The sequence below is a fragment of the Rhopilema esculentum genome, chromosome 5, assembly GCF_057945365.1.
Source record: "Rhopilema esculentum isolate cy_ngs chromosome 5, ASM5794536v1, whole genome shotgun sequence".
Lineage (NCBI taxonomy): Eukaryota > Metazoa > Cnidaria > Scyphozoa > Rhizostomeae > Rhizostomatidae > Rhopilema > Rhopilema esculentum.
Genome location: NC_142819.1, coordinates 6,440,170 through 6,467,763, shown reverse-complemented (window position 1 = coordinate 6,467,763; position 27,594 = coordinate 6,440,170). Strand labels below are relative to the sequence as shown.

At 35.1% G+C, this 27,594-nt stretch overlaps 4 protein-coding genes across 4 annotated transcripts in view; 2 read left to right on the top strand and 2 right to left on the bottom strand.

Moving 5' to 3' along the window:
- Positions 1 to 161: 161 nt before the first annotated feature.
- On the top strand, positions 162 to 1,308 carry LOC135690109 (uncharacterized). The gene has a single exon (XM_065207580.2). It carries the CDS (start codon positions 494 to 496, stop codon positions 1,214 to 1,216), a length of 723 nt encoding a protein of 240 aa, XP_065063652.2. The 5' UTR covers positions 162 to 493; the 3' UTR covers positions 1,217 to 1,308.
- A 133-nt stretch (positions 1,309 to 1,441) lies between these two features.
- On the bottom strand, positions 1,442 to 7,789 carry LOC135690111 (vacuolar ATPase assembly protein VMA12). The gene is made up of 6 exons (XM_065207583.2): positions 7,600 to 7,789; positions 7,415 to 7,494; positions 6,301 to 6,387; positions 5,486 to 5,522; positions 3,413 to 3,525; positions 1,442 to 3,007 (listed from the first exon to the last, which is right to left on the bottom strand). The coding sequence occupies exons 1-6, from the start codon at positions 7,757 to 7,759 to the stop codon at positions 2,930 to 2,932; spliced, it is 555 nt and encodes a 184-aa protein (XP_065063655.2). The 5' UTR covers positions 7,760 to 7,789; the 3' UTR covers positions 1,442 to 2,929.
- Positions 7,790 to 7,796: 7 nt separating this feature from the next.
- LOC135690110 (E3 SUMO-protein ligase NSE2) lies at positions 7,797 to 16,595 on the top strand. Its single transcript, XM_065207581.2, has 3 exons — positions 7,797 to 8,101; positions 13,048 to 13,279; positions 13,959 to 16,595. Exons 1-3 carry the CDS (start codon positions 7,845 to 7,847, stop codon positions 14,145 to 14,147), a joined length of 678 nt encoding a protein of 225 aa, XP_065063653.2. The 5' UTR covers positions 7,797 to 7,844; the 3' UTR covers positions 14,148 to 16,595.
- Positions 15,843 to 27,594, bottom strand: part of LOC135690105 (myosin-IIIb) — a 37,614-nt gene continuing 25,862 nt past the window's right edge. The window contains exons 23-31 of the mRNA XM_065207576.2: positions 24,901 to 24,984; positions 24,326 to 24,448; positions 23,603 to 23,799; positions 21,264 to 21,336; positions 20,631 to 20,705; positions 19,312 to 19,377; positions 18,631 to 18,732; positions 17,170 to 17,263; positions 15,843 to 16,630 (exon numbers count right to left, since the gene is read on the bottom strand). Coding sequence (XP_065063648.2) covers positions 15,843 to 16,630; positions 17,170 to 17,263; positions 18,631 to 18,732; positions 19,312 to 19,377; positions 20,631 to 20,705; positions 21,264 to 21,336; positions 23,603 to 23,799; positions 24,326 to 24,448; positions 24,901 to 24,984 — 1,602 coding nt within the window. The remainder of the gene's footprint in view (positions 16,631 to 17,169; positions 17,264 to 18,630; positions 18,733 to 19,311; positions 19,378 to 20,630; positions 20,706 to 21,263; positions 21,337 to 23,602; positions 23,800 to 24,325; positions 24,449 to 24,900; positions 24,985 to 27,594) is intronic.

Below are 27,594 nucleotides of genomic sequence, written 5' to 3'. Positions count from 1 at the left end.
AAACGTGGTTAAAAGGGAATCTCAGAAATTTCTATTGTTTGTTTCAGGCTTCAAAAACAGCAAAAAGACCGACAAGAGTTCCTTTCTGATTGAGTTTTATTCTGTGGTCCAGCTTATAGTTATAAAAGTGCTGAAAGAAGGCTTCTACAGGAAACATACAAATGACTGGTGACTGTTTGTTAAAAAACGTACCATAAGTACCATGAGTGATTGCAAAATTCAAATGGGGAAGGAGATGTTGAAAAATACGCGTGTTTAGATAGAAATTAGCATACAAATAGCAGGTGCTGAGGCTTGGCAAAGAATGAGCACTGATTGAAGACTTGCAGGTTGCGAGTAAAAGGTTTCTGACCCTGTGACCCCTAGGAAAAATCACTTTCAGTTTTCTAACGAAAAAAGTTGCTTTGTTTAGTGTGATAATAAAAAGGAGAAAAAGCTAATTAGATACGTTCAAGTCCTTGAGTTGAAAAGCTAAAATATTGAAAAAATCGCAATGGAGGGAGTGTTTAAAGAAGAAACCAAAGCCATTGAAGGAGGCCAAAGAAATGAAATGATAATGGAAGCAGCGAAAATGTTTCAAGAGCACATGAAAACAACTGCGAAAGATGGGTTCTTTTCAAAATTACGAGAAAATAATGCACAGCTGAACTTAAGTAGCATTTGGCAAGGTTCAATTGCAAGTTTAATGTCCTGTGACAATATAACAGACGATTTGGTAAAAGAAGCCATGCAAGAATTGGAAACAGCATTGACTGAAAGTCAGAAGCTATTAAGCGAGAGAGACGAAGAGATTGCAATGCTTAGAGGTGCGTTGGAGAGCACAAAACAACCACAAATGACGGATATAAACAGGCAGGCAGAACTACTTGAAGAACTGGAAAACTCGCAGAAACGAATAATGGAGCTCGAAAATGAATTATCTGAAATACGAAAAAAGGAGCAGAGGAATTCAAGTAAAGCTCAAGCAGCTATTCTTCAAACAATAAATGTGAGCGATTCGACCTTCCCAGAATGCACTTGTTACTGTGGTTCTGTGTGTAATGCATTAAGAGATGTGGTTGAAGTGAAGAAAAAGCTGGAAATAACAGAGCAAAAATATTCAAATCTGAAGAAGAAGATAAGAGAGAGACGAAAGGCAGAAGCAGAGATGTATCAACAAAGAAACACACATAAACTGACTGTCGCAGATAGATCACCTGGCTGTGTGTTGCAATGAAGCGCTGGGACAATATAATTCAACGCCATGACTTGATCGTGTACTTATCGGCTGTGTAAAATATTTTGATATCGTATATAAACCTCAATAATGTATCCTGTTAATATACCTCAGTAATGTATTTTGGCATCAAGCATAACCTTTCTTTGGGAAATTAGCTGCGAGGGCAAGATTTTGTTTATATAAAGAGAAGGATAATGGCCTATTACTTGAAATGATGGAAAGTAACTGCGGCTGCAGGGGCAAGCCGGACATGAACAATCCGGAGAGCTACCATGTTTTGCTTGATGTCATATTTCTAGGAGAGCGTTCCCTGACCCTAGGCGACCTATGATTCGTTCATGTAGTCAAAAAACTCCTTGACGTGTATGACACGAGGTTAATCGGATTATCCGAACCAGATCCTTCACCTTCGCCGGGCAATTACCCATTGCCCCCCTAATTAGCATGCTTAAAAAACTGGTTTCTTTCATGAACTCTAACGAAGCTGTGACAAAAATTGACAGGTGTTACAAAAATTTTTTGCGTATCTTGTAAATCAAAATATTGTAGACTACAACATTGTTTTACCTTCCTATTGAGCAAATTAACGTCAATCTCAATCAAATTAAGCTTGCAAACAAGCGGCATGCAGAGATTCAAATATTGGTTCATTATATGTTACAGTAAGGTGAGATGTTATGTTACAGAAAAACATTTTTGATTGAAATGAGGAAGTAGAAGGGAATTTGTTTATTGAAACAAGTTGAAACTCAATTTTCGCTGCTTTGTTGGTTGCATAAAACAATAACACTAAAAGATACAGTAGACATGTCCGAAAACTTGACACTATTAGCATACATAGACTTTTTAGAAATGTTATTTAATGCAATGTCATGTCAGATGAAACACCTCATCTATGACTTTTCTAAACCCTACCATGATCAAACTGACGATATTCTGAAGATCGAGACAAGCAAAATTTGCCAGAAATTTCAGATCATTTTGTGGAAACATCAGCTATGGTGGAAACAATCAACATTATATGAGAAAATACTTCAATGCAGAATAGTGTCACACAGAATTTGGAATCTTTTCATATAAGAGATTTCAATTATCAATGAAACCCGATTTCGTTGTTTCTATCCTGTTACTGTGTACCTCCAGAGAGTAACCCATAACACCCACTAATGGTTTAGACTTCCTTTCTCAAATTAAATACTTATCTCTGTAAAATTCGCTATTAAGCAAACATTTTCATAAAGTGGACACTTGGAACGAATAATGTCCAAACGAAATATAAATTGCTGATTCAATCTAAAAACATAACAGTACATTTTGTGGTTTGAGATAACTGGAAATAGAATAAACAATTCTTTATATTTCATTGTCTAAAACTTTGACGGCGAAATGATGAATCTTTTAATTAGTTACAAAATACATAAATATTTTTTGATACCTTTACTGTACAATTATGCAATCAGTATAATTGTATAAAATAGCATTTTTGGCAATGCTGATTTGTACAAAACAAGATACAACAACACAATAGGTCACATTTATCTAAAACAAAGTAATTTGCATGCTCTCTCTTGCTTTCTATTACCAAGAACTGTTACAACGTGAATTGAAAGCCAATGGGATGATAACTTCAAACAGAGTCATGTTTCATTGCATTTGTCGCTTTACTTTTCAAAATAAATTATTTTCAAAATAAATGTCAAAGAACTAACTTCAGATCTCTGTTTTTGCCAAAAAGTAAAGTTCTGCCAATGCCACAACTGTTCCCACAATTACAGAGAAAAGTATGCGCTATTAAAACAAAAAGAGACTGGAATCATGCATGTGTTCATAAACAAAGTAGCAGAATGGACAAGGAAACACGTCTACCCAGTTTATCCCAATATATGTAAAAATACTTGTTAAGATTTTATTGAGATTTTTAGACAAATTTAGATCTTGCATGATTAAAATACTTTTAGAGTCAGTCCTTAACAGTTGATATATTGTCACAGCATTACTGATGGCTTATAAGCTAACTTGCTTGTAATAAAGAATATAATTTTGAAGAACTTACTTCCAGGTGACAGGTGACACATTAAGTGCCTCAGCTTAGAAGTAATAGCACTTCAGCTAATATATCAACATTACGTATATCAACAATAAGGGGATGAATGAAGAAGCAACATGAAACTCAAAATATAAATCATAACATACCATGCCAATTTCATTCCAGGCATATTCTGATGCATAGTAAGCAAAAAATGCACATCCCAAAATGGTTATGATGTAATTCATGACTGATGTCAGCTGTTGAGAAGTTGTCCTCACTACATTTGGAATCAAAGGTTACAATTGATTACTTTATTTACCAACTGAAACTAACAACAAATTTGCTAATTTGACATCCTTAATACAGGCCTGGCCGTTTGTATTTTTTTAGGTGAGCTGTGAATCGCTCCCCTCATTTGCAGAGGCGAGCTAAATCAGTAACACATAGTATGTAATTTTAAAGACAATCGACAGATTACTTAAGCCCCTTTAGCATCTGTTGGTTGCCTTTAATAGCCTCAGTCAGGAGTATGCTGTTTTACTTCTTTCAATTTGTATTTGCTTTAACCATGACTTAGGCACCCCCTTTACTTGAAGTATTTAAAAGAAAAGTCTCTTTTAGTTTCATGTAAAGCTGGCACAACACAAAAACAACAATTCTCTTTTAGTTTCATGTAAAGCTGGCACAACACAAAAACAACAATTTTCTTGCCAAACAATCTTTTTGTTGTACAGAATTTTAAAATGGCTTTGAAAACAAATTTTGAAACAAACTTAAGTTATTCGTCTAGCACTCTTTAGAGCATAAATCGTTAGAACATAGATGGAAAACTCTAAGCTAAAATACCCAGTTTTGGATCAAAATAGGCCAATCAGACAGTTTTGTTTCTATTGCTGGAAGGGACCTGCTGTTTTATTATATCCCCCAATCTACAATTCCTACCAATTTCTTCGACTTTCCTATCAAAAATATGCCTGTTTTCTTAAGATTGAAAGGTTCTAATAGCTACAAACGTACCTTTCGCTTAACTATCCTTTTCCAAATAGAACAAAGCTCATGCCATCATAACAAAAACCGCCCAACAAGCAAAAAGTTAATTGCAAACAAATGCAATGACAGGAGAAATTGCTGTTACAAAAATAAACCAATTATCCCTTGTACGTTTTCAGGGTTCTCTGAATAGGAAAAGGGCAAACAAATGGAAATTTTAGGGGAGCGATTCTCTCTTCATGTACAAGGGATAATTGGTCAAATATGCTATCGCTCGCCTCAAACGGCCAGGCCTGTATAATATTTAAATCTTTGCCTTGACATATAACAGCTTAAAAACTCTCTATTTTACTCCTTAATAATCAGTTTCTTAAGGTTCTATAGTGTTGGGGCCTTGACAGCAACAGTTAATAAATGCATAAAATGTGCAATTTACTCTTTAAACATAACAAAACTGATACCTAAATGTAGCTCACTACTGTGATCTCTAATTAGATAATATTTGTGCTGATCAAGGACTCAGATGAAATAACAACTTAACAATAAAGATCATGCCATCTAACCAATTGTAATTTCTATTTTATTGGTTTTATTCTTGGCTGCTTTGCAGATAGAGATAATTTTTTCGATAATTTGCAAAGCAAAAAAATAATGTCAAATCCTGTTAAGTTCTACCCTGGATAACTTGGACTTCCATAAATACAGACTAATTTCAATTCCCTTTGAATTCTCCTACCTAATTGAAGTCAAATGCCATATTCCGGATGAATAAGACATTCACCATGTCAAACCATTTCTTTACCTCCTTGAAGGTCAGACTAAACAGGGCTCAACTGTAAATTGACCTCCCATCTGTGATGGGCAACAACTTTCTCTGAATTTTGAAGACTTCAAAGCTGGTTGGTAGTTGAGTATTAAAGTGCGAGAGGTTTACATAGCAATTTTGATATTCTAAACTTCAAGAAATGAATGCTGTTGCAACCCTCTTTCAATTTTGGTACTGAAACTGTTTGTTTATACCCTTTTACTTTGCCTTTAAAAATCTCTTTATTCAGACATACTTTGATAATTTTTTATCAATAACACTGTGTTACTTTTTGCAATTTCATTAAAATTTCACTCATTGAAGTTTCACTCATTCACACACTAAAACTATAGGTCCATTGAAATGTAGTGACTAAAAAAGAAGGCAAGCTATTTAAAGACAAACAACAAGGTTGGACAAAAATTTAGAATTAATTACATACCTTCAGCACCAAATTCTTCTCCTAGGTTACGTTTTTTCTTCAATAAAAAGCAAAAAGTGATACATTAGAGAGTTTAGTAATATCTATCAGAGTAGTATACAGTGGCAACTGATGATAACATAAAATCATATTGTTAGAAATTTTAGATTTTTACCAAACGAACTAAAAGACATTTACAAAGTGCAATTTAGATAAATCTGGCACATGCTTCCTGAGATATGGTGAGGCTTATACCTAGTAAGGTTTGCTAACAGATAACTGCTATTTTGGCTTGGTTTATAAATTTAAGAGACAGGTTCAAACTAGCAGTTTGATGAGGGAATATTGTGTTTGGGCTATTCTTTCGAGAAGGCCTGGAAACCACATTTTTTTTAAAAATAGGCCTAGTTTAAAAAGTAATACATTTAATTTGGCTGATGTAATTGCCAGGGCATGGATGGTTGTAAATATTTGATAGTTTGAACAGTTGAAATAGTTTCTTTAGGCCAATTCTGTTTGCCACATCTAGTTCATTATAATCTAAATGAGTTTTTCTATATCCTTTCCTAAATTTTCAATACAAACTTGTAAATCATTTACAACATCTGTTATCTAAACCCCTCCCCAAAAATGTTCTCTTTGAACTTTGATAAATTTAGAAAACAGTCCTGTAGAATATTATAGAGGACAGGTCTACTTTAGTCCTAAACATTGTGTCATCTCTTTATTACATTTAATGTTGGCCAACTAACCGTGAAAAAAGGAAAAACCCATTAGGTCTTATTGCAACATAAATGGAAACATAGAAAATATCCGATGCAGTTTAGTATTGGTACCTGGGTTACATTCTTCACCATTGACCTATAATTCTTGTCTTCTTGTTCTGCTTTCAGTCTTTCCAACCTTGCCAGAAGTTCAGGGCTCTGCAATACATCATAGTGTCTCAAGTGTTTATAGTGTCTCAATTTTAAAATTTTCAACCATTCTGGATGAGCAGAAGTCAGACTTTGCACAGTGAATGAAAATTATATTTAGGAAAAAAACTTTCATTAAATTTGCATAAAAATTGAATGTATCCATGCAGATTTGAAAGGACTTTAGGACTCTGAAAATTCTCTTAAAGGTTGGGTTATCTTGTAGCAATTGCTTGTTGAATTTCAAGGGTCCTTGAAATAAGAGAAGCCTGACAAATTAGTATAACTTATCAATAGCCAGTAAGATACATTCTTTGTTATTACATGAAAACTCACTGAAATATAAACATTATTCTTTGTTTTGGTAAACCATGAACAGTGCAGTGCACAAACGGTGCAATGCATGAATGCTATCTGCTAGGAATATTGGCTCTTGATTGTGGTGATTGATGTGGAAACCGTAGCCATTCAATCAGTTTAAATTTCAGTTTCATTTTTTTTAAATTCCACTACATACAATTAATGCAATATTTCAACAAATAAATAGCTAAACAACAAGAAAATAAGACTGTGTTATAGAAAAATTGTACATTGGCACATGAAAATTATTACCATATATACCTGAAGGGAACAAAGAGAATAAGATAAATTGTGTAGAGTGAATTTCTAAAGGAAGAGCTCTCTCAGTAGTCAAACTAATTGAGGAGAGAGCACCCCTTATTTTGAAAGTATTTCATGTAAATTTGATTTCATACATTGAGACTTTGTCTAGGGTTGATGGTGATCTTCTGGCATCAATAATTCTATACCCTGGGTAACAGAGCCACAAAACCTTAAGTGCGTAAACAGAATCTCAGCTAACATCTGCCAATTAATGAAGGTGAGGAGTCAACTAAATAACTAAAGTTCTAGAATAAACTTTTGTCAAGTGAACTCAAAAAATTTCTATAGTCACCAGATTATGGCGGTACAAATACTTTTCCACCCAACATATTTCTGAATGATATCAAATTAAAATTTTGATGTTGAAGCATACCTTTTTTGGTTCTTCAACCGGCTCCACGTAAATTCCACTTCCTTCTAAGAATTCGTGAAAGTATTTGTATTTTGAAGGTCCTAAAACAGTAAATACGATCGATTTTTAAAAGAATGTGGCAATGATCCAAGTTAATTTCCATTGAAAAATCAGATTCAACTCTTCGGTTTACTTTAACGACTTACTTTGCTTTTGCAGCTGGGAGAATAATTGCGAAACATGCTTGTACTCTGTCACATCGACTGAGTTAATTTGCTTTATCCTATCTAAAAATATTTTGCTTTCTAATTCTTCCACAGCAATTTTCATGGACTTGGTAACTCTGACCAGAACCTGGTCCTCCATTATAAATTAAAAACATTCAAAGAACATGATCCCGAGGCTCCTTCATAATGACGAATTTCCCGCCAAAAACTAAAAACCAAAAACTATGGCGTCGGTAGCTCAGTTTGACGTGGAGAGCGTTCTTGCTAAATTTAAAAAGCTAGAGGATGCTATCAAAAGTGGCATCGATGCAAGCCAAGAAATTGCCTTAGATTGCGAAGAGAACGATGCTGGTTGTAAGGAAATCCGACAACTCAAAGATGTCATGCTTGGGTATGTGAGTATGAGTCGCGATATCAAGCAGTGGGAGAGAGTCGCACGAAAGACGGTTGCAGATTTTCGTAAAGACTACGATCCAGCCAGGTAGAATTTACATAAATGTCTAAATTCGAGGTTATGTGGTTGTTGGAGACTGGATTTAACCAACTTGGCCGCAATTTTAAAAGGGGCAAAAGAGCTAGTAACTCACTTTACTGGTAGTAGAAACATAATTGTTTCCTCTTAAAACTCTGCCCGTCGATTTGTTGATTGCACACCCAATGTTTTTCCTCAAAATGAGGTAACACCTCTGAAGTTTGGTATTGCGTTATGGGAATTTGATTTCCTTGGGGATTGATCAGATAAATTTGGCATCACTAGTGTCATCGAGTTTTTATAAAACATACAACAAAGTTAGGAATGATTGTAAACCACTTCATTAAAATGTTTTGCGGCCATTCATACAAGACATTCAATTTTAGGTCTTATAATCTACGTAACTGGGGGTCAGCAATCTTCAAACAAATGTAATACAATTAAATGCATCAATAAAGAGTCTCTGACAAGATACCCCTGCGAAAACCCAACCATGGTTCATGGCCCAACCATAGTTTGCAATGGTCATACCATGGTTGAGCCGTGATCCTGACAAGTGCTGACCATGGTTAGTGACCATGGTTGAGCAATGAAAGAAGATTTTGCCTGCAATGATTTTAATTTGTTGGTTCTTGGAAAATATGTATCCTCAACTGTCTAAAAAGTTATCCTCTATAGAAATACAAGAAAAAGTAACATTTTTCTGTATTTTTTATCATTTTCCATGTAACCATGTCTGACCATGTCAAGACCATGGTCCATGTCTCAAGACACAACTCAGTCAATAGGGGGGGTTTATGTGCTTGGTTTCTGATACCTTCAAATTGAAAGATTATATTTTCCTTTTCTCACTATAAATTCCCTTCATTTATTCTGAATGGCAAGAGTTTTACATAAACATGGTCTAACCATTGCTAAACCATGGTCCATTTATCAACTGATATTCATAAAATGGCAAAGAACTTCTAAATTAAACAGCTTGATATCCACTAGTTTTGTTTCGTGGATACATTTCCTTGTTTTTAAGCCATAGAAAAATTATTTTCTTTGAATTTGAGATGTTTTATGAAAATTTGGCCTGACCATTGCTGACCCATTGCTGAACCAAGGTCTATTTTTTAATTGACATTTCTTAAAATGGCAAAGAACTTTTAAATTAAATAGTTTGATTTCTACTATATTTGTTCTGTGGACATATTTCCTTGTTTTTAAGCCATAGAAAAATTATTTTCTTTGAATTTGAGATGTTTTATGAAAATTTGGCCTGACCATTGCTGACCCATTGCTGAACCATGGTCCATTTATTAATTGACATTTCTTAAAATGGCAAAGAATTTTTAAATTAAATAGTTTGATTTTTACTATATTTGCTTTGTGGACATATTTCCTTGTTTTTAAGCCATAGAAAAATAATTTTCTTTAAATTTGAAATGTTTTATGAAAATTTGGCCTGACCATTGCTGACCCATTGCTGAACCATGGTCAATTTATTAATTGACATTTCTTAAAATGGCAAAGAATTTTTAAATTAAATTCAAAAGCAAGATCAAGCCCCCTGCCCCCTTCAAAGTCAAGAAAATTTCTAACAATAAAGATGGGCTCCACCCCCTATGTCCCTACAAGAAGTCTCCACTGTTTAAAATCCTGGTATTTTCTTCCTTTCCTACTAAGAAACTTTTTCCTATAAGTAATTTTTTGCATGGTTATATGTTTCATTATTAAGCAGGCACCAGGGAGCTTTGAGACGGTGGGGGTTTTAAAGAAGTGGGGGCTAAAACCTTTTAAAAAGAGGCTTACCTGGTAGTTTATTACTTAATATTTGACATTTTTAGCAGCCCCCTGCCCCCCCCTGCTACGCGGTGCCAGTTAAGTTGGGTATTCCAAGATTACCTTTGTTTTGTAGACATATTTCCTTGCTTTCAAATAAGAAAACATTTATTTCCTTTGGATTTAAATTTTCTTATGCATGCAATCATGGTTTGACCATCGCTTAACCATGGCTCAACCAACAAGCAACTGCCATTTTTGAGCGCGCTTTTTCAAACACAAGATGGCCGTTTGGATTGCAGTTCGATCATCTATCAGTGCGTTCACCTTTGCGATTCATGTACTCAGCAAAAACAAGATAATTTTTTAAAAGGTTTGTGCAGTTGATTATGTTGGAAGTTTGTTGATTATGTTGAAAGCTTCATTGTAAAGAACTGCTGGGTAACATAGCGTATTTAATGTTAGGCCCGGACAGATCTAGAGGGCTTGGGACCCTTTTTCTGACCGAAAGTATTGTTGCGAGTGATGCAAGATTTCGAAATAAGAACGTTTTTGTGGAGCAATTTGATGATGAATAACGTTTGATCCCGATAAAAAGATATATACGGATAGATCGCGTTTACACGGTGCCGTACAACTTTTGATAAGGAAAGACTTCCCGTTCATTACGAGAACGGATAAACCAGACTTTTCGCAACGAACGGCTTCAGTTTAAACTCTCCTCGCACCAGAGTTTATTTAAAGAATTTTGAAAATTTAGAAAATTTGACTTTATGGGCGTTGTCTTTCTAAATTTTTAACGACCACGCCCCTTCTACTATCAGGGTATACACCAATTTAACTTAAACTTTTTTTGATAAAATTCTTTAAATGTTTTTGTACAAAATCTTTTATTCCAGATTCGCATTAAGAGCAAAAATTTTAGTCTACTTGAAAATTTTCACAATGTTTTTGGTCACGACATTGATTTTATTATGACATTAGAAAACTTTCATTAGGAATTTGACCGTGATTGATAGCTAAGGGGGTAAAGTTTCACCTGGAACGATTATTGTTGTGAAACCCCTTACAAGTTCATACTTCAATTCCTTGTAAAAATTAGAACACAAGCAGAAACAATATGAAAGATTGTATCCGGAAGTGACTTGCGAGCTTTATGCATTTCAATGCACGATTATGATGCCCTGGAAGCAGGCCTGGCTTCAGGAAATTTTTTTGGGAGGGCGCAAGTGTTTATCTACCGAATACATTTTGGCATTATTACACTCCGTTAATGCGACTGGTGCATTGTGCTTCCCAGTTTCAGAGATGGAGCCTGGGGGGTTAAGAATCAAGTTCAGTGACATAGTAGGACCCACCATGGTTGGGTCCGACGTGAAATAAATTTTTTGAAATTAAGCCTTCTAGGATGGCTAGAAATGCATCTCCCAGACTAAAATTGTCTCTGGTTTTGTCAAATATCTTGGGATTAATCTTCTTCTGTGATGTTCCTGAAAATTCTCTTCTTGATCAACGGAAAAACTGAACTCCAGAACTTTTTAATATCTTTGAATGTTTTTAAAAATTACATGAAGTACAATTTTCTACAAAAAAGTTTATCTACCCATCAAAATCCCAATTTTACTGACTAAAATCCCAATTTTACCGATTAAAACACAAATGCCTATTCTTGTGTTACACCCCCCCCTCCCCCCACACACCCCCATGGAACTGGCCCTGCCTGGCAGCCCCATTCTACAGATTGTGACAGGCTAGTATTTGCATACAGTCTCATGAAAACAAGTTCAAGAACTGCATGTTAAGCCTGAACTTTGCCAAACTTTATGCACACTTTTCATCCAAGATAAGATGCCTTTTTTAAAAATTGATCAGGAACCTTGAAATGCTCTAATCAGCAACAAATAAAAATATGATATCAAGCAAAGTGAGCTTTCTGGTGAAAAGCAAAGCTTTGCATTAAAATTTACTGTGTCAGAACTTTGATGAGCTCAAAGAGAGATTCTCTTTGAGAGTGCTTACAGCAGGAGTTCATGAAGTGCAGAAGCAAGAGGAATCTTAAAGAAGAAAAAAAGCAAAAGTGAACCATGGCTTGATCATGGTTGGTTGATATGTTTGAACCATGGTTTGATCATGGTCAAGAGACATGGTTGAATCATGGTTTGATCATGGCCAAGAAACATGGTTGAATCATGGTTCGATCATGGTCAAGTGACATGGTTGAACCATGTTTGAACCATGTTTCAAACCAAGTTTACAAGCATTATGCAATTCCTGTAAAAATTCAAATTTGTATTTTAAAAAATTCAAATGTTTATATGGTTGAACCCTGATTTGACCTAAATTGGTAAAATGATTAGATGACATGGTCTAACCATGGAAAAACATGGTTGAAACACATTTGTTGAGCATGGTTAAGCCATGGTTCAACCATGAACAGGTAACCATGTATTGGCTATGGTCTGACCATGGTTTAAACTGAAATCATAAAAAGAACTGAAAATTTCAAAATTGTTTAAAATAATCCTGAACATTTCAGCTTTCAATATTGCTCAAGCAAATTTATGAAAAAGTAAAAATTTTGAAATTTTAGACATGGTTCAGCAATGGTTGAGCAATGGGTCCCATTGGAAATTCGTGGTTCTACCATGGTTAACCATGGTCATTTCGTTGCTCAACCATGGTGGGAAATGGTTGAAAACCATGGTGTAACCATGGTGTCACCATTGTCAGCCATGGTTGAGCAATGGTTTTTTCGCAGGGGTAGAAAACTGACTGATTCAGAGAGAATTTCTTGTAATTTTTAATTCAGAGGCCAGCAGTAATAGATTGGGCATCCTTTAGAAACATGACTTGAGGAGATTCCAGTATGCAGAATATGTGAGTTTCAGTCCTCGTAATTCAGCCATGGCACCATTAGTGCTCACTTAACTACAAAACTTTTGTTTATCTAGGAAGTGTATAGGTCTACAAGTGCTTTCACAAGCAAGTTTATAAGTAGGCAGAAATGATAATGGAAAATACCAATGAAACTCTTTTACAGAAAGAAGCCATACAATTGATGAAAACTAGGCCAAAATGTCTGCCATAATATGTTGGACTGTATATGCATTCTACCTGCCATGTGGTTAGGCAGCTGTCATAGCCATAGTCATTGTATTAGCTGAAGGAAAGCTCTTTTTTAACTCTAGTACTCAGCCAACCAATATCGAAGAAATGTTCAACCAAAATTTGCAAAAGGAACAATCAGCCAACAGTCCAGAAGACCTTGAGAGGCACAATGCTCTCAGAGAGTTCAAGGAGAATATCTGGAACATTCACCATTCAGAAGAGCAATTCTTAGATGTAGAAGCTACCCAAGATGATGATAGCATTTTAATTGGAAAGAAAACAGGAGACAGGTTACTTTGTCCAATTACAATGGTAAGCTAGTTTGCAGCAGACAATTTTTTTGTTTTCCCTTGAACAAAGTCTGGAGCTGTTTTTTTAGGAAAAGAAGCATTCAGCTGAATACATTATTGCCCCCAATCAAGTGTAATACAGTCTGATGTTAACAGTGGTGACTAGCAGACTATTAATTCGTGAAATTTTGCTAGTCTAACAAGCTAACACAATTTTCTTATAACCGGTTCTATAGCTCATCTGTTGAATGATTTAAACTTTATGAAATTTTCATCGTTTGTGTCATCAAGATAGATTTCACACACTTCCCTTCAAAAGATAATGGGAGCTGGTAGAGGAAAAGAGATCTTGAAAAACAGCTGTCCGCATAACCTTGCATCAAGAATTTCTAGAATAATTTACATATTACCTAGCAAAATTCTGATAAAAAATCCCTTAAATGTACTTGACCCCTTGCGCTTTTCATCACTGCTGCAATCTGTTAACGCCAATTTTATTAAAATAATTATGCTGATTTTTTGCAGTGAACCAAATTTGAATTCTCTACAAAAAGCAGAATATATTTATGACATTTGTCATGGCTTCAAAACGGTTAAAAAGAAGAAAAATATTTTCTGCATTATTAGCAAGATATTTTCAACCAACTTTTAACATTGTTCTTCTTCTTAGTATTTGATAATCTACTGTCTTTTTATTTTAGACTGAGATGAAAAACCCAATGAAAAGTAAATTATGTGGTCATAGTTACGATAAAACAGCCATTGAACAACATATTAAAAGGATGAGACAAAAAGCAAAATGCCCAGTGGTTGGATGTCAATATATACTCAAAATGGATGACTTAATAGTGGATATCATACTCAACAGAGAACTAAGGAAAAGGCATTAGATAACTTTTTGTACTCGTATTAACAACAAGCAATACACATCAGTTTGAAACATTTAATATGTAAATATATTTGTTTAGAAACAAGCTTCTTATTTTTAAAACGTTTGCCATTCTGTGCAGTAAAAGTGGAAAACAGCTTTGCAAGAAATCACTGCTGGACTTTTTACAGCTGCCACTATTTCTAGCCATAATTTGAAAGATCTCAGACCATTACAACCATAGCCATGCAGTAGAGAATGAAGCTCTGCAGGAATATCTTGAGTCATAAAAAGCTAAAGCATTTGGATTTGAAATAAATATTTTAATCAATTATCTAAGCACACATTTTAGGATGACACAAATATACAAAATACTTCTATCTACTCTTGTCAACTTGAAAAGCAATAAAAGGCATCCATGAAACAAATTGGCCAGACAGTCTAAATATTGTTTCAAATGTTCAGTGTATAAAGTAGTTTTCAAGCTTGAATAATAAAAAATTGATTGCTCCTTGGATCAAAATTCAACTTTCTAGAATACTGTGTTTCTGTATGGCAAGCTTCATAATGTTTGGTGCATAAATTCGATACTTTTGGATCTCAGTTTTCTGCCTAAGGGATGCCAATTTGCTTCATGATATAAACACAAGCAAGTACAAATTATCTCAATTACACTTTCTTATCTTCTGAAAATTAAGTCAATTTCATAGATGCAATCCTTGTTAAAAATCACATTTACTGATAAGTAACAATCTATACCTAGTTATATCAATAAAAAGTTTGTTTATCTATACATAAAACTCTGTCTTTACCTGGAAAACATTCTGATATTGTGGTTTTTAGGGTAAAAATTTGTAATAATAACAAAACACAAATTCTAACATTTTATACTGAATATGGTCTATCGAATACAGTTTGAATGATTTGGATGTATTGGGTCAATCATAAGTAAATACAATACAATTTAACACTTTATGTGGTCAAAATGCAATAAAAATATGTTGACCATGAGCTGGGAAGAGAAAATCTTTGCCAGTTTCACATTAAACTGGTAACAAGCTGAAGTTTTTCCTAGCTTGTGGTAATATTTTCATCACATTTCGCATCATGGAGTCAATTATTAAGCTAACTTTTACAAAGCATGACAAAATTTATTGTAAGCTCTTTCAGATTGTCATAGTGCTCTCAAGACTGTTTTCACAAATAACACCAAGCATTTGAGCTGCTTTTATTAAGTCTTTGAGACTGAGCATAGGTCTGAGGTTCTGAATGACTGTTATGGTTACTAAATATGAGGGCTGGTTGCCCATAGCTGGAGTTATTTGCCATATATTTGAAATGTTGTACAAAAACTTTGTTACATTTTTTAAAAACACATTGTTAAACGATTTTACAAATATTTTTCTTTCAAATTTCAAATTGATTTTTGCATCAGTTCAGTAAGAATTTATATAGCCTTGGTTGATTTAGGGGAGCAAAGCTAGACAAATTTTAACTCCCAATAGCTATTAAGTTCAAATTCTGAAACAAGACAAACCTAGCCACTTATAGCTAAAACATAAATGCAATCAACAAACTGGGTGAAAGGTCTTAAAAATAAATACGCAGAAACTTTTGTATCAGATTCTGTGGAACAATAACTCATAAAGGCCAATGCGTTTTAAATTAAAGTTACTGAATTGTGAATGCATTCACTCCATAGTCTTGAGGTTTTTAATTATCGAACTGGGAAAGCTTTCCTTCTCTGATCCTCACTCTTTCTTCGTGTCTTTTTGCTAATCCACTTCATAGGCTGCAAAGGTGTTGACTTCTTTTCCTCTAATTCTAAAATTCCATGTATTGGCATGTTAGTGGACATGAAATTTCTCACAGACTCTGAGTCAGAATCTGAATGTCGCCTATGTCTACGGTAACTAGGTGGCACAAAGTCAAATGCATAATCATATGCACTCATTCCAAACACTTTTCCATAGCTTAACCCAGTAGATTGTGGGTCCTGACCATTTGCCTCAGGAAGTTCATAATTATAGCCAAAACTTGGATTATAAGTGGGAATTTCAATTTGTGAAAACTCTGACTCAGGCATCATTTCCATTTCCGGCATCAATTCTGTCTCAGGGACCTCATTTGTTTGGGTCATTGGAGTGGCTCTTCTTGCATAGGACCCATAGTCCAAGATAACCTTTCCGTCAGCGACAGCAATGTGAGGTGAGCGCAGTGCTGTTCTTACTTCACTCTCAGGAAGTGGTATATCTTCAATTGGACCTGGTTTTCCCTTGTTTTTGTTTACTTGTGGATTCCTTGCTATTTTCTCAGTTCCAGATACTAAATTGAACCCACCTGCAACAGCTTGCTTTGGATCTTTAGTGGGGTCAATATCAACAGCAAGCTTTTTTGGTGTTCCATCATTAATCTGTTTTGCTTCTTTTGATTCTGAAGGTGTTGGATTGGAAGACTTTGAAGACATTGATTTTCCCTGGCTTTTCAACACAGCAAGTAGTTTCTCTGATAAAGCGAAAGTACATTAAACTTTGATATGAGAGAAATTAAAGTCAACACAATATAATATACATTTTCATTGCTTTTTCTATAAACATAGCGGTAGTTTATTATCTGGAAGAATATCACTTTTACTATTGGCTGTTTTTGTTAAGAAAAGTATCGGGAGTTAAATTTAACTTTATCTAAATCTCTTCGCACAGGGCCTAATCTGTTTGAGGAGGTTTTTGTGGTAGGTATGGTTGGTGTTTATGTTGTTAAGCAAGACACCGTAACTTCTTATTTCAACAGTTGCCATCAAATGACATGCTGGCAATATCAAAGTAAGTCACCTTAAGCAACTAGGATACAATTGGTTAACCTCTTTCCATTCGCTGAGCTAATTCGCTAAAATATGAAACACAAGTGAACAGTCAAATGTTTTGTCAGCTTAGGGCTGATAAACAAAGCCAAGGAAGTTGGAATGGACCTTTGCAAATATATGGCATTGACAACTGGATATTTTTGTGTCTTATTACAGTTCTCAACAGGATTTTTAAACTTACTACGAATAGTTTCCACATGTTCCACAAACCATACTTCAATCCAGCATGGTGTCTCTTCATCCACCATGGTATCTTTAATGAAACTAATACAAACCTGAAATCAGAAAGGTCTTTGTCAAAGCAAGATGTGCTTAGGTATTAGCAGCAGCATAGCCAGGGTGGGAAGATTAGAAGGCAAATTAAGAGGGGGGTAAAAACCCAATATTTTTACACCGTCATGCTGGAAAACGCTTATTTTGAAAACATATAAAACGGGTCATGTCATGTGTGTGTACCAATGGCTGGTTTATCAATACAATAATAGTCATGATTAGCTTTTTGTGCTGACCTTTTTCGTTTCACAATCTCAAAATTTTCCTCTATGGAAACCTCTTTTTCAAAACCGGAAAAAATATATAAAAAATAAAAGGTCTCGTTTTAAAGTTTCGAACTAAGTCCATTCTCTTAAGAGTAAAATCTACGAAGTTCTTGGCAAGAATTTCGGTTTTTAGGAATACAAAATTCCCAGACATCAGCACAGGGGTTGGGATCTTTTCGTATCATTAGTTGTATCCTTATCAATTCCCACGTCAAAATTCTTTCTCTGCATTGCATGAAGTCAAAGGAAATGACTTCACAGTCCGAATCAGCTTCTTCGCTTCACCGCAACTAGCAGGTAGATTTAAAAAAATCATCACCATAACGCCCGAACTTCTAACGAAAGGGGTGTTCACCCTAAAAATGACATAACCACGTAAACCTGAGTATAGGGATTACCTTCTCCCCCTTGCCTGTGAAATCTGCCCGGGGAGAGAACGTTAGAAACAGCTAGAAGCCTCTTATTGTAAACCAGCTTTTTGAATAATTACAAAAAGCAGTATACATTTGACATCTGCTATTTCAAACTCTCAAAAAAAAGTGGAATATACTTTCTCAAAGAAGCAGAATCAATAAAGTTTTATACGAATTGACGGGCTTAAACGAATACGAATTCTGAATGATTTGAACGATACCTTCAGAAACAATGTAAGGAATTTTTGTATCCTAGGTCTGATAAAGTTGAATGACTTAGCTGTCTTAAACTAAACACTATTTTCATGTTAAAGTACGGATAACCTATATTAACGGAAAAACCTATACATCGGACACCTTTCAAAAACGGGCAGATATTTTAGTCAAAATGGTCAAAATATTTTTAAAGGAACCTCTATACAACAGACACCTTTGAGAACGGACAATTACACTGGTTTAAACGGTTCTGTTACAGTAGAATCCCGTTATAACGTACTCGGTTATTACGTACTTTCGGATATAACGTACTGGTGTGCTTGGTCCCGGCAAAATATGTGCTTGGTTTTAATCAATTAATACTTACCCTTGTTACAACGTACTTCGGATATAACGTACTTAATACGCTGGTCCCTTAAAGTATGTTATAACCGGATGATACTGTATCAATATAATTGGAAAAAAATTCCTTACTTTGCATGTGCCCATAAGCTTGCTTCTAGTCGCCTGCTCATCCTTTACTGCGTTGGAGCATTCTTCATTCAACGTGTCTTTGTACTCGCCAACATCAAATATCTTAAGGAAAAACAAAAAATTTTGCCTCACCATGCCATAAAGAGGGATAAAATTAATAAATTCTAGTAAGGGATGGGAAAAAGATGTAAGGAACAAGGAGCTTGCTATGAGTGTATGACGAAGGATAGAGTGCTTGGAAAATCTGCTACTCACAGATTGTCAATATCAGAATATCTCTTATTTATAAATTTATCAAATCATTACTATTTGCATTTGCTATTTTTAGATGGCACAAAATAGCGGAAAATTTTACGGTACCGAAAAAAAATCACTATTTTCAGAGATCTGAGTAAGAAATATGAAGAGGAGCAAATAATAGTTTCTTTTAATTGCTCCACTTCTTCACCTTAGAAATAGGTCAACTGCTTATGAAAAGGACACCAGTACAACCTAAACAAAATTAAATCAAAAGTCTAATTCATCTAATAACATTTATTAAATCATGTAGACAAATGGTCTGATACTCTACCCTATGTATTCTATCAAATTTTGAAAAAGTTTGCACTAAGCACAGCTATATTAACAGCAGCAGGGCTCTAGGCATATATTAACATATGCATGACAACCATGTCCACATACCTTCATAGGAACACCCTGCGTAAGTTTGCCGTTCAATTTTATCAATTCCGGAGACAAAAAGTATCCCTGAAATAAATAAACACAGTAAAATCTTTGTACAAATGAATAAAAGCGGATGGTTTAATTGATAACAGCAGCAAGCATACAAAATCGGTTTACGTGGGGGAAGACCCTAATTTAAAACCTCATCAAGAGTTAGTAACTGAACTGAAATACAGATGGGTATAGCGACTTAGCACATAACATCCTAAACTAATTTCAAATGGGATTTACATTATGTTAAAATCATAAGTGAAAATATAACAGTGAAAAGGTATAAACGCCTTCATAAGCGTGGAAACTGTCTAGAAATACATCTGGAATCAGCTTAATAGCAAGTCTAGGCATTTTTTCATGTCTTATAAAAAGAATATTTTCTTTATTAAATTCTTAGTTAAAATTAAACGAATTTCTGTCGTAAATATGCATGTTTTCAGACAATCCTTTGCATGTAAAAATTGCACATCGTTCAAAAGGCTTAATAAGCGATAGCGTACCAAAACTTATTTTTAACATTTCTGAATGTAGATCACATGACCTGATGAACCAGTAATTTTATTTACAACATATTGAAATATTGTAGTGAGGAAAAAATGACTGACTGCAAAACAAACAAACTAGTACTTTACAGAGTCCAGAAAGGCGGTAACCTTCCTCCAGACAAAAACATCCCAAAAGACAAACCTTCTTTACAAAACAATAAAAGTGGGCGTGGCTTTGGTGTGTCTTAGGAGCTTCTATTGTTTTTCGTGGACCTTCCTCCGGTCAGTGGCCGTACGATCGTAATGTTTTGGTACTGACTCTGGTACTTTATATATTTCAAACTACCAGATTTAAAGTGCCTTTAATTTGTACATCTTTGTTAAATAAAAGTTGCAGAATAGTTTCCAAAAAAAAACTTTTTTGCACAGTCAATTTTTGAAATGTAGCTTTAGTGAAATAGTCTGTGCGTCACTAAGAAACAATATATTCATGCTATAAATGTTATCTATTCAAACAACCAGGAAAATTCAAGACAAATCTTTTCCTAAGCCAATCTTTCCTTGCGTCAAACTATTATGAATTACAATCATTTGGAAGCCGACTTAAGATGTTTAGCTAAATGTCATTCTCGTCAATCATCCCAGATCACAACAGCCTTTGAAGCACTTCTGCTGTTATTATGGTAGGTCCTTCAGTTTCCTCTAACAGTGTATTATATTACAGCCTTCTGTTACACTCCTGTCGATTATATACTTGATAACAGTTTTGTACCAGGCTTTCTAAAATAAATGGCATACCCTGACAAAAATTGGGTTCTTCCCTATCCGTGTAGCCCAAACATTGCCACTATCGTCTTGGTGTAATTTGAGTCCCTACAAAACCGAATTGGTAAAGTTCATACGATATAAGAAAAAAGGTTGTTTAAAATATACAACAATTACAGATTTGTGAGGAGATATAGAAGCTGCAGTAGAAAGGAGCGTGTCCCTTATCATAGTAAAAAGTGTAGTGAGGCTTGCTATAAATACAGGGCCTCCTACAAAGAGGGAGCGGGGGCATAGCACCACCCCCACTTTTTGCAAAACAATTGAGCCTTTTTCAAGATATTTTGTTATAGATGTTAAATTTTCCCTTGCCCCCCCCCCCACTTTCCAACTTGTGTGGGAGCCCATGAATTTGGTACTGTATACGACGAATAAAAAAGAGGAATAAATTGTGTTACTGAGGCTGATACAACAAGATTGCATCTGCAGGGTAGCACTCCAGAATAGCACTTCCTGTGTTATCTAAACAAATTAAGCTGTACCCACCGTTTTTAAGGCAGAATTTCCGTTTTCAAATACTTCAAAAGTGGGTATGTTGAACAAAAATTATTTCGACTTGAATAGTCAATATGCTTTCATACGAAGAAATAATGCACATCCACATACCTTTCCAATGCAATTTTTCACCTTTAGCACTTTAGCGTCTCCAGTTTTTGAAGGCAGATAACACAACCCTATCCTGAAGAAAATTGCAAAATTGAAGATCTCTGATTCGTTCATGGCTTATTGAAGGCAAATTTTATAACTACTAAATACTCTTGACGATTAACCGTCTCTGACAACTCAAGTGAGACAAATGTTCTCTTTGTGACAGATCAAATTATGTTGATCCTTGCAAAAAGTCTTGGTTCACGACACAAGTTTTTGGAAGTTTTATTTTGCATTCTCCTCAGCCCCAAAAATTTTTGCTTTATGCAATGTTAAGAGGTTCGGTTTGGTCCAATGGCATCCTTTCAGGTAGGTCTGGTATTCAACTATACAGCCAACATTGTTTCGGCGGAGAGTATGTGCTGTATTGGATTTTTCCACGGAAAACATTAAATATTTTCAATAAACTTAAGAAACAGGGCATCCCAAGGACTTTTGGCATGCATTGTAAGTATGTCCTTCTCTACACTGCTAACGAAATAATCTAATGGAACGCAGAGCCCAGAAAACTGGGTTATCACATTTTCATTCTAATAAACAAAAAAGGTGGTTCATACAAGGTGATTTTCATCCCATCTACCTTGATCCCCGAAGACAAGCCCCGATCATTCCCATGTAAACAGGAAACAAATTTTTATGCGAATAAATAGTTAGGTAATATCTCAGACAAACGCTCCACCCAGATCGGCGGGATTAAGTAGTTTGCATATACAGTTTGGTATTACCAACAAATAATTTTAGGCTCCTTAAAGTAGCAAATTGTAGAAAAATGTAGGAAAAATGTATGTATTACGTAATGGGGTTGGAAAATTCGCGGCAATAGAATCAGTATGGGTACAGTGGCAAATAACTAAATTTTCTCCCGTTCCACATTTTAGATCCTGACCAATGTCTATTTAAGTCAAGTTTAGTCTACACCTATATGCATATATAGGTTTGAATTCATTTGAAAATGCATTAGTCTGTAAAAGGTTTATGAAATTTGACCAATTATTCTTACAAAGGGCATTTCTGATCAAATATTAAACAACAGCTGATCATGATTCAAGTTACCTAAGATTGTTTTATCATAACCTCATGTTCTCCGCAGATGACCCAGTGATTTCTTTTCTGTCAATTTTCTCAATTGCGATCAGAAATCTTAATGCATTTATGATTATCACAAAAGAGCGATTTCGGGTGCCGCATTTGCACAGGAGAAGGCTGTTGCAAATTTAATCACAACGAGTCTTATTGAGAATGATACCGTAAATACTTCAACGAAATACTGATCCATTTTGTGTGGCAATAAGTATCGCAAGAGGTTTTCATCAATTCGTTTAAATTGAAATTGAATTTTTCGTTATATTCATTGGGCTCGAAATTCTATAAAAGTGACCTACATGATTTAATCAGTTCCTGATAAAGCACAAGCTTCCCGAAACAGATTTATGACAATTCACTATCTGCCGATACTGTAAGAAGTTAAGAAGTTTTGCTTGGTATACCAACAAGGTTTTTAAAAAAGCAAACATTTAGTAAACTAAAGCTTTTCGTCTGACACTCATCAGAGTTTAAAACGTCAGAACACAGGAAACTCTACGCTAGGAAATATATATACCCAGTTGTGGATCGAAATAGGCCAATCAGAAACACGAGCACATGACTGTTGAGGTTGACCAATCAGTGCCGCTTGCCTATTGAGAATGTTACCAATGGAGTCCTAAGGTGAAAACGAACTCCTTTTGTCTACACAGTAGCGGTTTTTTCGTGCTTATGTAGATATTTGCTTTTTTCAAAGCCATTTTCAAGTTTTGTACCACCAAAAGATTGTTAACAAGGTTTTTACTGATCTGCGCTCTTCATGCATCTTATATAGATTTAAAAATGGCTTCCACTTGATGTGAAGTGTCGGCAAATCGACATATCAGTAAATTCAATAATGCAAATTCTTAGGAAAAGAAGAAACTAAGCATCGAGCATGCCAAAAAGTTCATTGACTGAGTCATAGAATCAGAGTGAACCAAGCAGGGAACTGCTTTCATGACAGATTCTTTAGTTCTATATGATTCAATGATAACTTTAGGTTATACCAGATCAGTTTATAAATGACCTGAAAAGCACCGTAAAATCACGTAGAAAGGAAAAAATGACCAAGCCCTCGACAAAACGTAGCTTCTTTTGTTTACAATCCATCCTTTCTATCTTAACCAAATAAGCCTTTGGTAACATAAAATATACCACGTTTGAAGATGTCAAGTGACTGTGTGGATGAAAGAGCTAAAACTGGGATTGAAGGAAAATTAATGTCTTCTTACTTAGCAGAATCGTCGACAATATTTGATCCATCAATGGTTATGACTGACTGATGCAAAAAGAACGAGGCAACATGAAACTGTCGCTCGTAGCAGTCGACGCGGCACCACGCCTTGAGCCGTCCGCGGGTGAAGTCCCTCATCAGCGGCAGCTCTCCGCCGTAAATCTGCGGCCGACCACTCTGCTTTTGACTTCCATACTAGAATGTAACAACAATAATTTAACTAATAGGATTATAAAATATATTTACAGAAACGACATAACTTGGTTATTACTTGAAGACGATATTGAGAGCGATAAACAGAAAAGGATGCATTCAAATGCGGTACAGACGAGAGTTTTAAAGCAAATAACAGAAATATAGAAAAATGGTCAAATGGGGCATAACAAACATAGACTCCGTTGAAGGAATTAGGGCAACCATCCAATGCTACTTTCGACCATCCCATGCTACTTAAAAAATTACTAAATCTGAAAATTCTAAACCAGAATGTTTTACAATGCTATCACTACCTTCATCACAAAGTTGGAAATATACGTCGAGCATGACGTATAAATATAAAGTATGACTAAGTTAAAAACAAATTGTAGGAAATAAAACAAAATCACTTTCATAAGAAGTCTGCAAACAAAGATGGAGATAGAAATTGAAGATCAGGTAGCTGCTTAATTGTTACATCTGTAATTTAAATGTAATACTAATATTTCTGTGATAAATGGCCTACTTTTCTAGAGCCAACCAGAAAGTCGTCTTTGCTTCGAGGTCGTCTTGAACCAACCGTTGCCGAATCTGTGATCATTTTTGCTGCCTTCTTTTTCTGATTCTCCCTCAACTTTCTTCTGGTTTCCTATTATACAATTTTGACAGAGTCATCGATCGATAGGAAAAGTTTAGTATTGTTGTAAGAATTTGAGTAGATGGGACTGGGACGCTTCTTGGTCAATGTTTTGTGACAAATTATCAAACAAATTCTTAGACAATTTAATACAAGGGTCTAATGGTGGTCAAGGAAGTAAGCTCAAGTCCAAGGTAGGACCCTCTTAAGAATGCACTTTAAGAATATCTAAAGATACAAGGAAACCTTGGATATATTTTTTTGATGCGAAAAATTTGACCAAGACTATCTAATCAACCTTGGCAATCATCAATTTATGTTACTGTCTAATATAGACGTAGGAACTCTACGCGGTAGATGAACTTCAGAACTGGTGTCTACAAGGGTTCTTCTTTGATAGGTAAATGCGCAAATCGAGTCGTTTTCAATTTCATCACTAAGAAGAACAGATTTAAATGACTTACATCGTTCTCCTTATCGTGTCTCCGCACATCCTGCTTGCTCATCGTTATCAAAGCCTCGTGTAGCTTGGCAGGTTTGGTAGATACCTGAAAAAGAGGCGACCATTCATAAGCTCGCGTAGAATGATACAATAAGCAGACATTAGAAATGGCAGAGATTGCAAATTGGTAATATTTGCAAAAGCAAAGCTAGATCGACAAACAATCGTGAAAATGCAGACACGTTCCAGAAAATAGTAAGAGTAGTCCGAAAACCTGCATTAAACAAGGTTAATTTTATTGCCGAGTTGCCTAACAGAATGTTTTGAAAGGAAAGGAGAATTAACACCAAAATCATACAAGCAACAAAAGTACTTAGTACTTAGAAATATTTAATACAGCATGTTTGATGTTCTCTGATCGCCTAACAAGAAACAAAATGACCTGTCTGCTGACATAATGGTGTGTCATGTCTATAAAGATATGGCTGACATTTGATAAAAGACCTTGAGACCTTTACTTTATTTGAAAAGGCTGTAATTTCTGCGCCTTTACATTTTTAAACAGAAATAGCGAAGTATCTTTCATTTTACCAATATCATTTGTAAATTTTCCCACATGAAATTGAAAACATTTTTTGATAGTTAAAAACATTTGATAAGAAATTAAACATTTCATATTAATTAGTTTTATTATCTTCAAAGATAATGTCGGTTTTTGGGACAAATGTTGTGGTTTTCTTTCACTGTTGACTGAAAGAATGCTAAATGAAATTTTGTGATAAAGCAACTGGAGGTGATAAATAAGCTGAAATCAGGTACTCGAGCTAAGAAATACGATTATAAACCTTTTGTACTCGCTTAAAAGCATGCGATAAAACATTAAAAAACTCATGTACTAGAATATTTTTGCAAATTCTTTTAATTGGTGTACACGGGTCAGCGTTAGGCCGATACAGGTCAAATGATAACCGAGCAAATTTGAACAACTGAGCTTCTGGCTCAAGAGGAAGACATCGAACTTGTAGAATGCTTATTGGGAAAATTTAACATTCGAAAGAAAGCAGGGACAACAAATTGCAACGCTTTTCAAAGGACTTGGATCAACCCAAGCGAGATAAAAAGCGTTACCTTTCAGAAAAACAAAACAAGAAACAGAGAAGTCTGTACTTCCTTGTACAATAACATCTTTAAAAATATTTTGCTTGCTGCTAGGGAAAGTTTATATTTTTAGTATTTAAGGATCAAAGTAAATGCTCTTTTGGTCTTTGCCTAAACGTCGGTCAAATAGATGTTTAATCCAACAGAATTTGCGCATAGACTATCCTAAGGCAATATGAGATGCCGGAGAATTAGGCTAGGAATCAGCGTGGAGCCAAGGGAAAAATATTTTCATTGGGAGAGATTATTAGTGATAACAGCTGTGAAGTAATGAAAAAAGAAATGTTATCAAATAGAGAGTCTTAATAACAACAACATAATCTTTAATATGGGACGATCTTTACAATGCGAGGGTAATCATATTCTGTACAATCAGGGATATGGGAATAGGAGGAAATCACAACAAAACGGCAAATTTTGCTAGTTTTCATCAATTTTTGTCCCATTATCAATTTGTTATTAATTCCTCGCGTAAGCAAATTCAGTAGGGGGATGTAAGATAAGATCAATTTGGACATGATACAATTTCTGTAGATTTGGATTGGGAATCAAACTTCCGTTGAGGCGCTGTACCGCAACAAGAGGGAAACAAGGCGCAAGTTAGTATCTGCGAAAAGTGAAAATCTGCAACAAAATGGCTTTCAATTAATGCCCTATAAACAGTTGTCAATTGTTTCTGGGAAATGATGTTTTGAGTTGAAATGTCGCCCCTAAACCGTTTTTTATCTTTCGCTTTACGGTTTTGAGTTTCTCTCAATTCATGCTTTCGTCAATTATGACACCTAGATATTTTGTTCTTTTAACTCTGAATAATTTTTTATCTTCACCCTTGAGATAAGGGAAGTCTTTGGCTCTGTTCAGTTGTTTTGGGTGCCCTATCAACATAAAATCATTTTTTTCAGCATTTAGGCTAAGTTTGTTTTGCCTCATCCAGGATGATACAAGGTCAAGTTCGCCCTTCATGTCGTTAAAGAGCTCGTTGATCTCTATGGAGGCATAAGAAATGCTTGTTTCATCTGCGTACATATTTGGTTTAGATTTTTTCAAACATTTTTCAAAATATTCATATTAGTGATGAAAAGTAAGGAACCCAAACACGACCCCTGTGGTATTCCGCACTGAACTAAACGCTTTTTTGACGATTTACCATCTACATAACAATACTGCTCTCTTCCGGTAAGGTATGAAGTGAACCAACAGTATACAAAATCAGTGACTCCTTAGGGTAATAACTTCCTTGTATTTGGAATGTTTTTCAATATGCGCTCGTTTTTGCAGAGGGATTAGTATAAAGTCCTTCGCCTTCTTTAGACATTCCCCATAAAATAGACACTAAAATACTGAAATGCTTGAATTCATAAAAAAACTAGCCTACGTGCAGACTCTACCGTTTTCAACCCGGCTCCTCTGTTTCCTTTTTCTATCTTTTCGTTAAGTTGAATTAAAAATTTAATGTTTGGCAAAATTTTTAATTCAACTCAACGGAAAGATAGAAAAAGGAAACAGCGGAGCCGAGTTGATTCAATTCAACGGAAAGATAGAAAAAAGGAAATAGAGG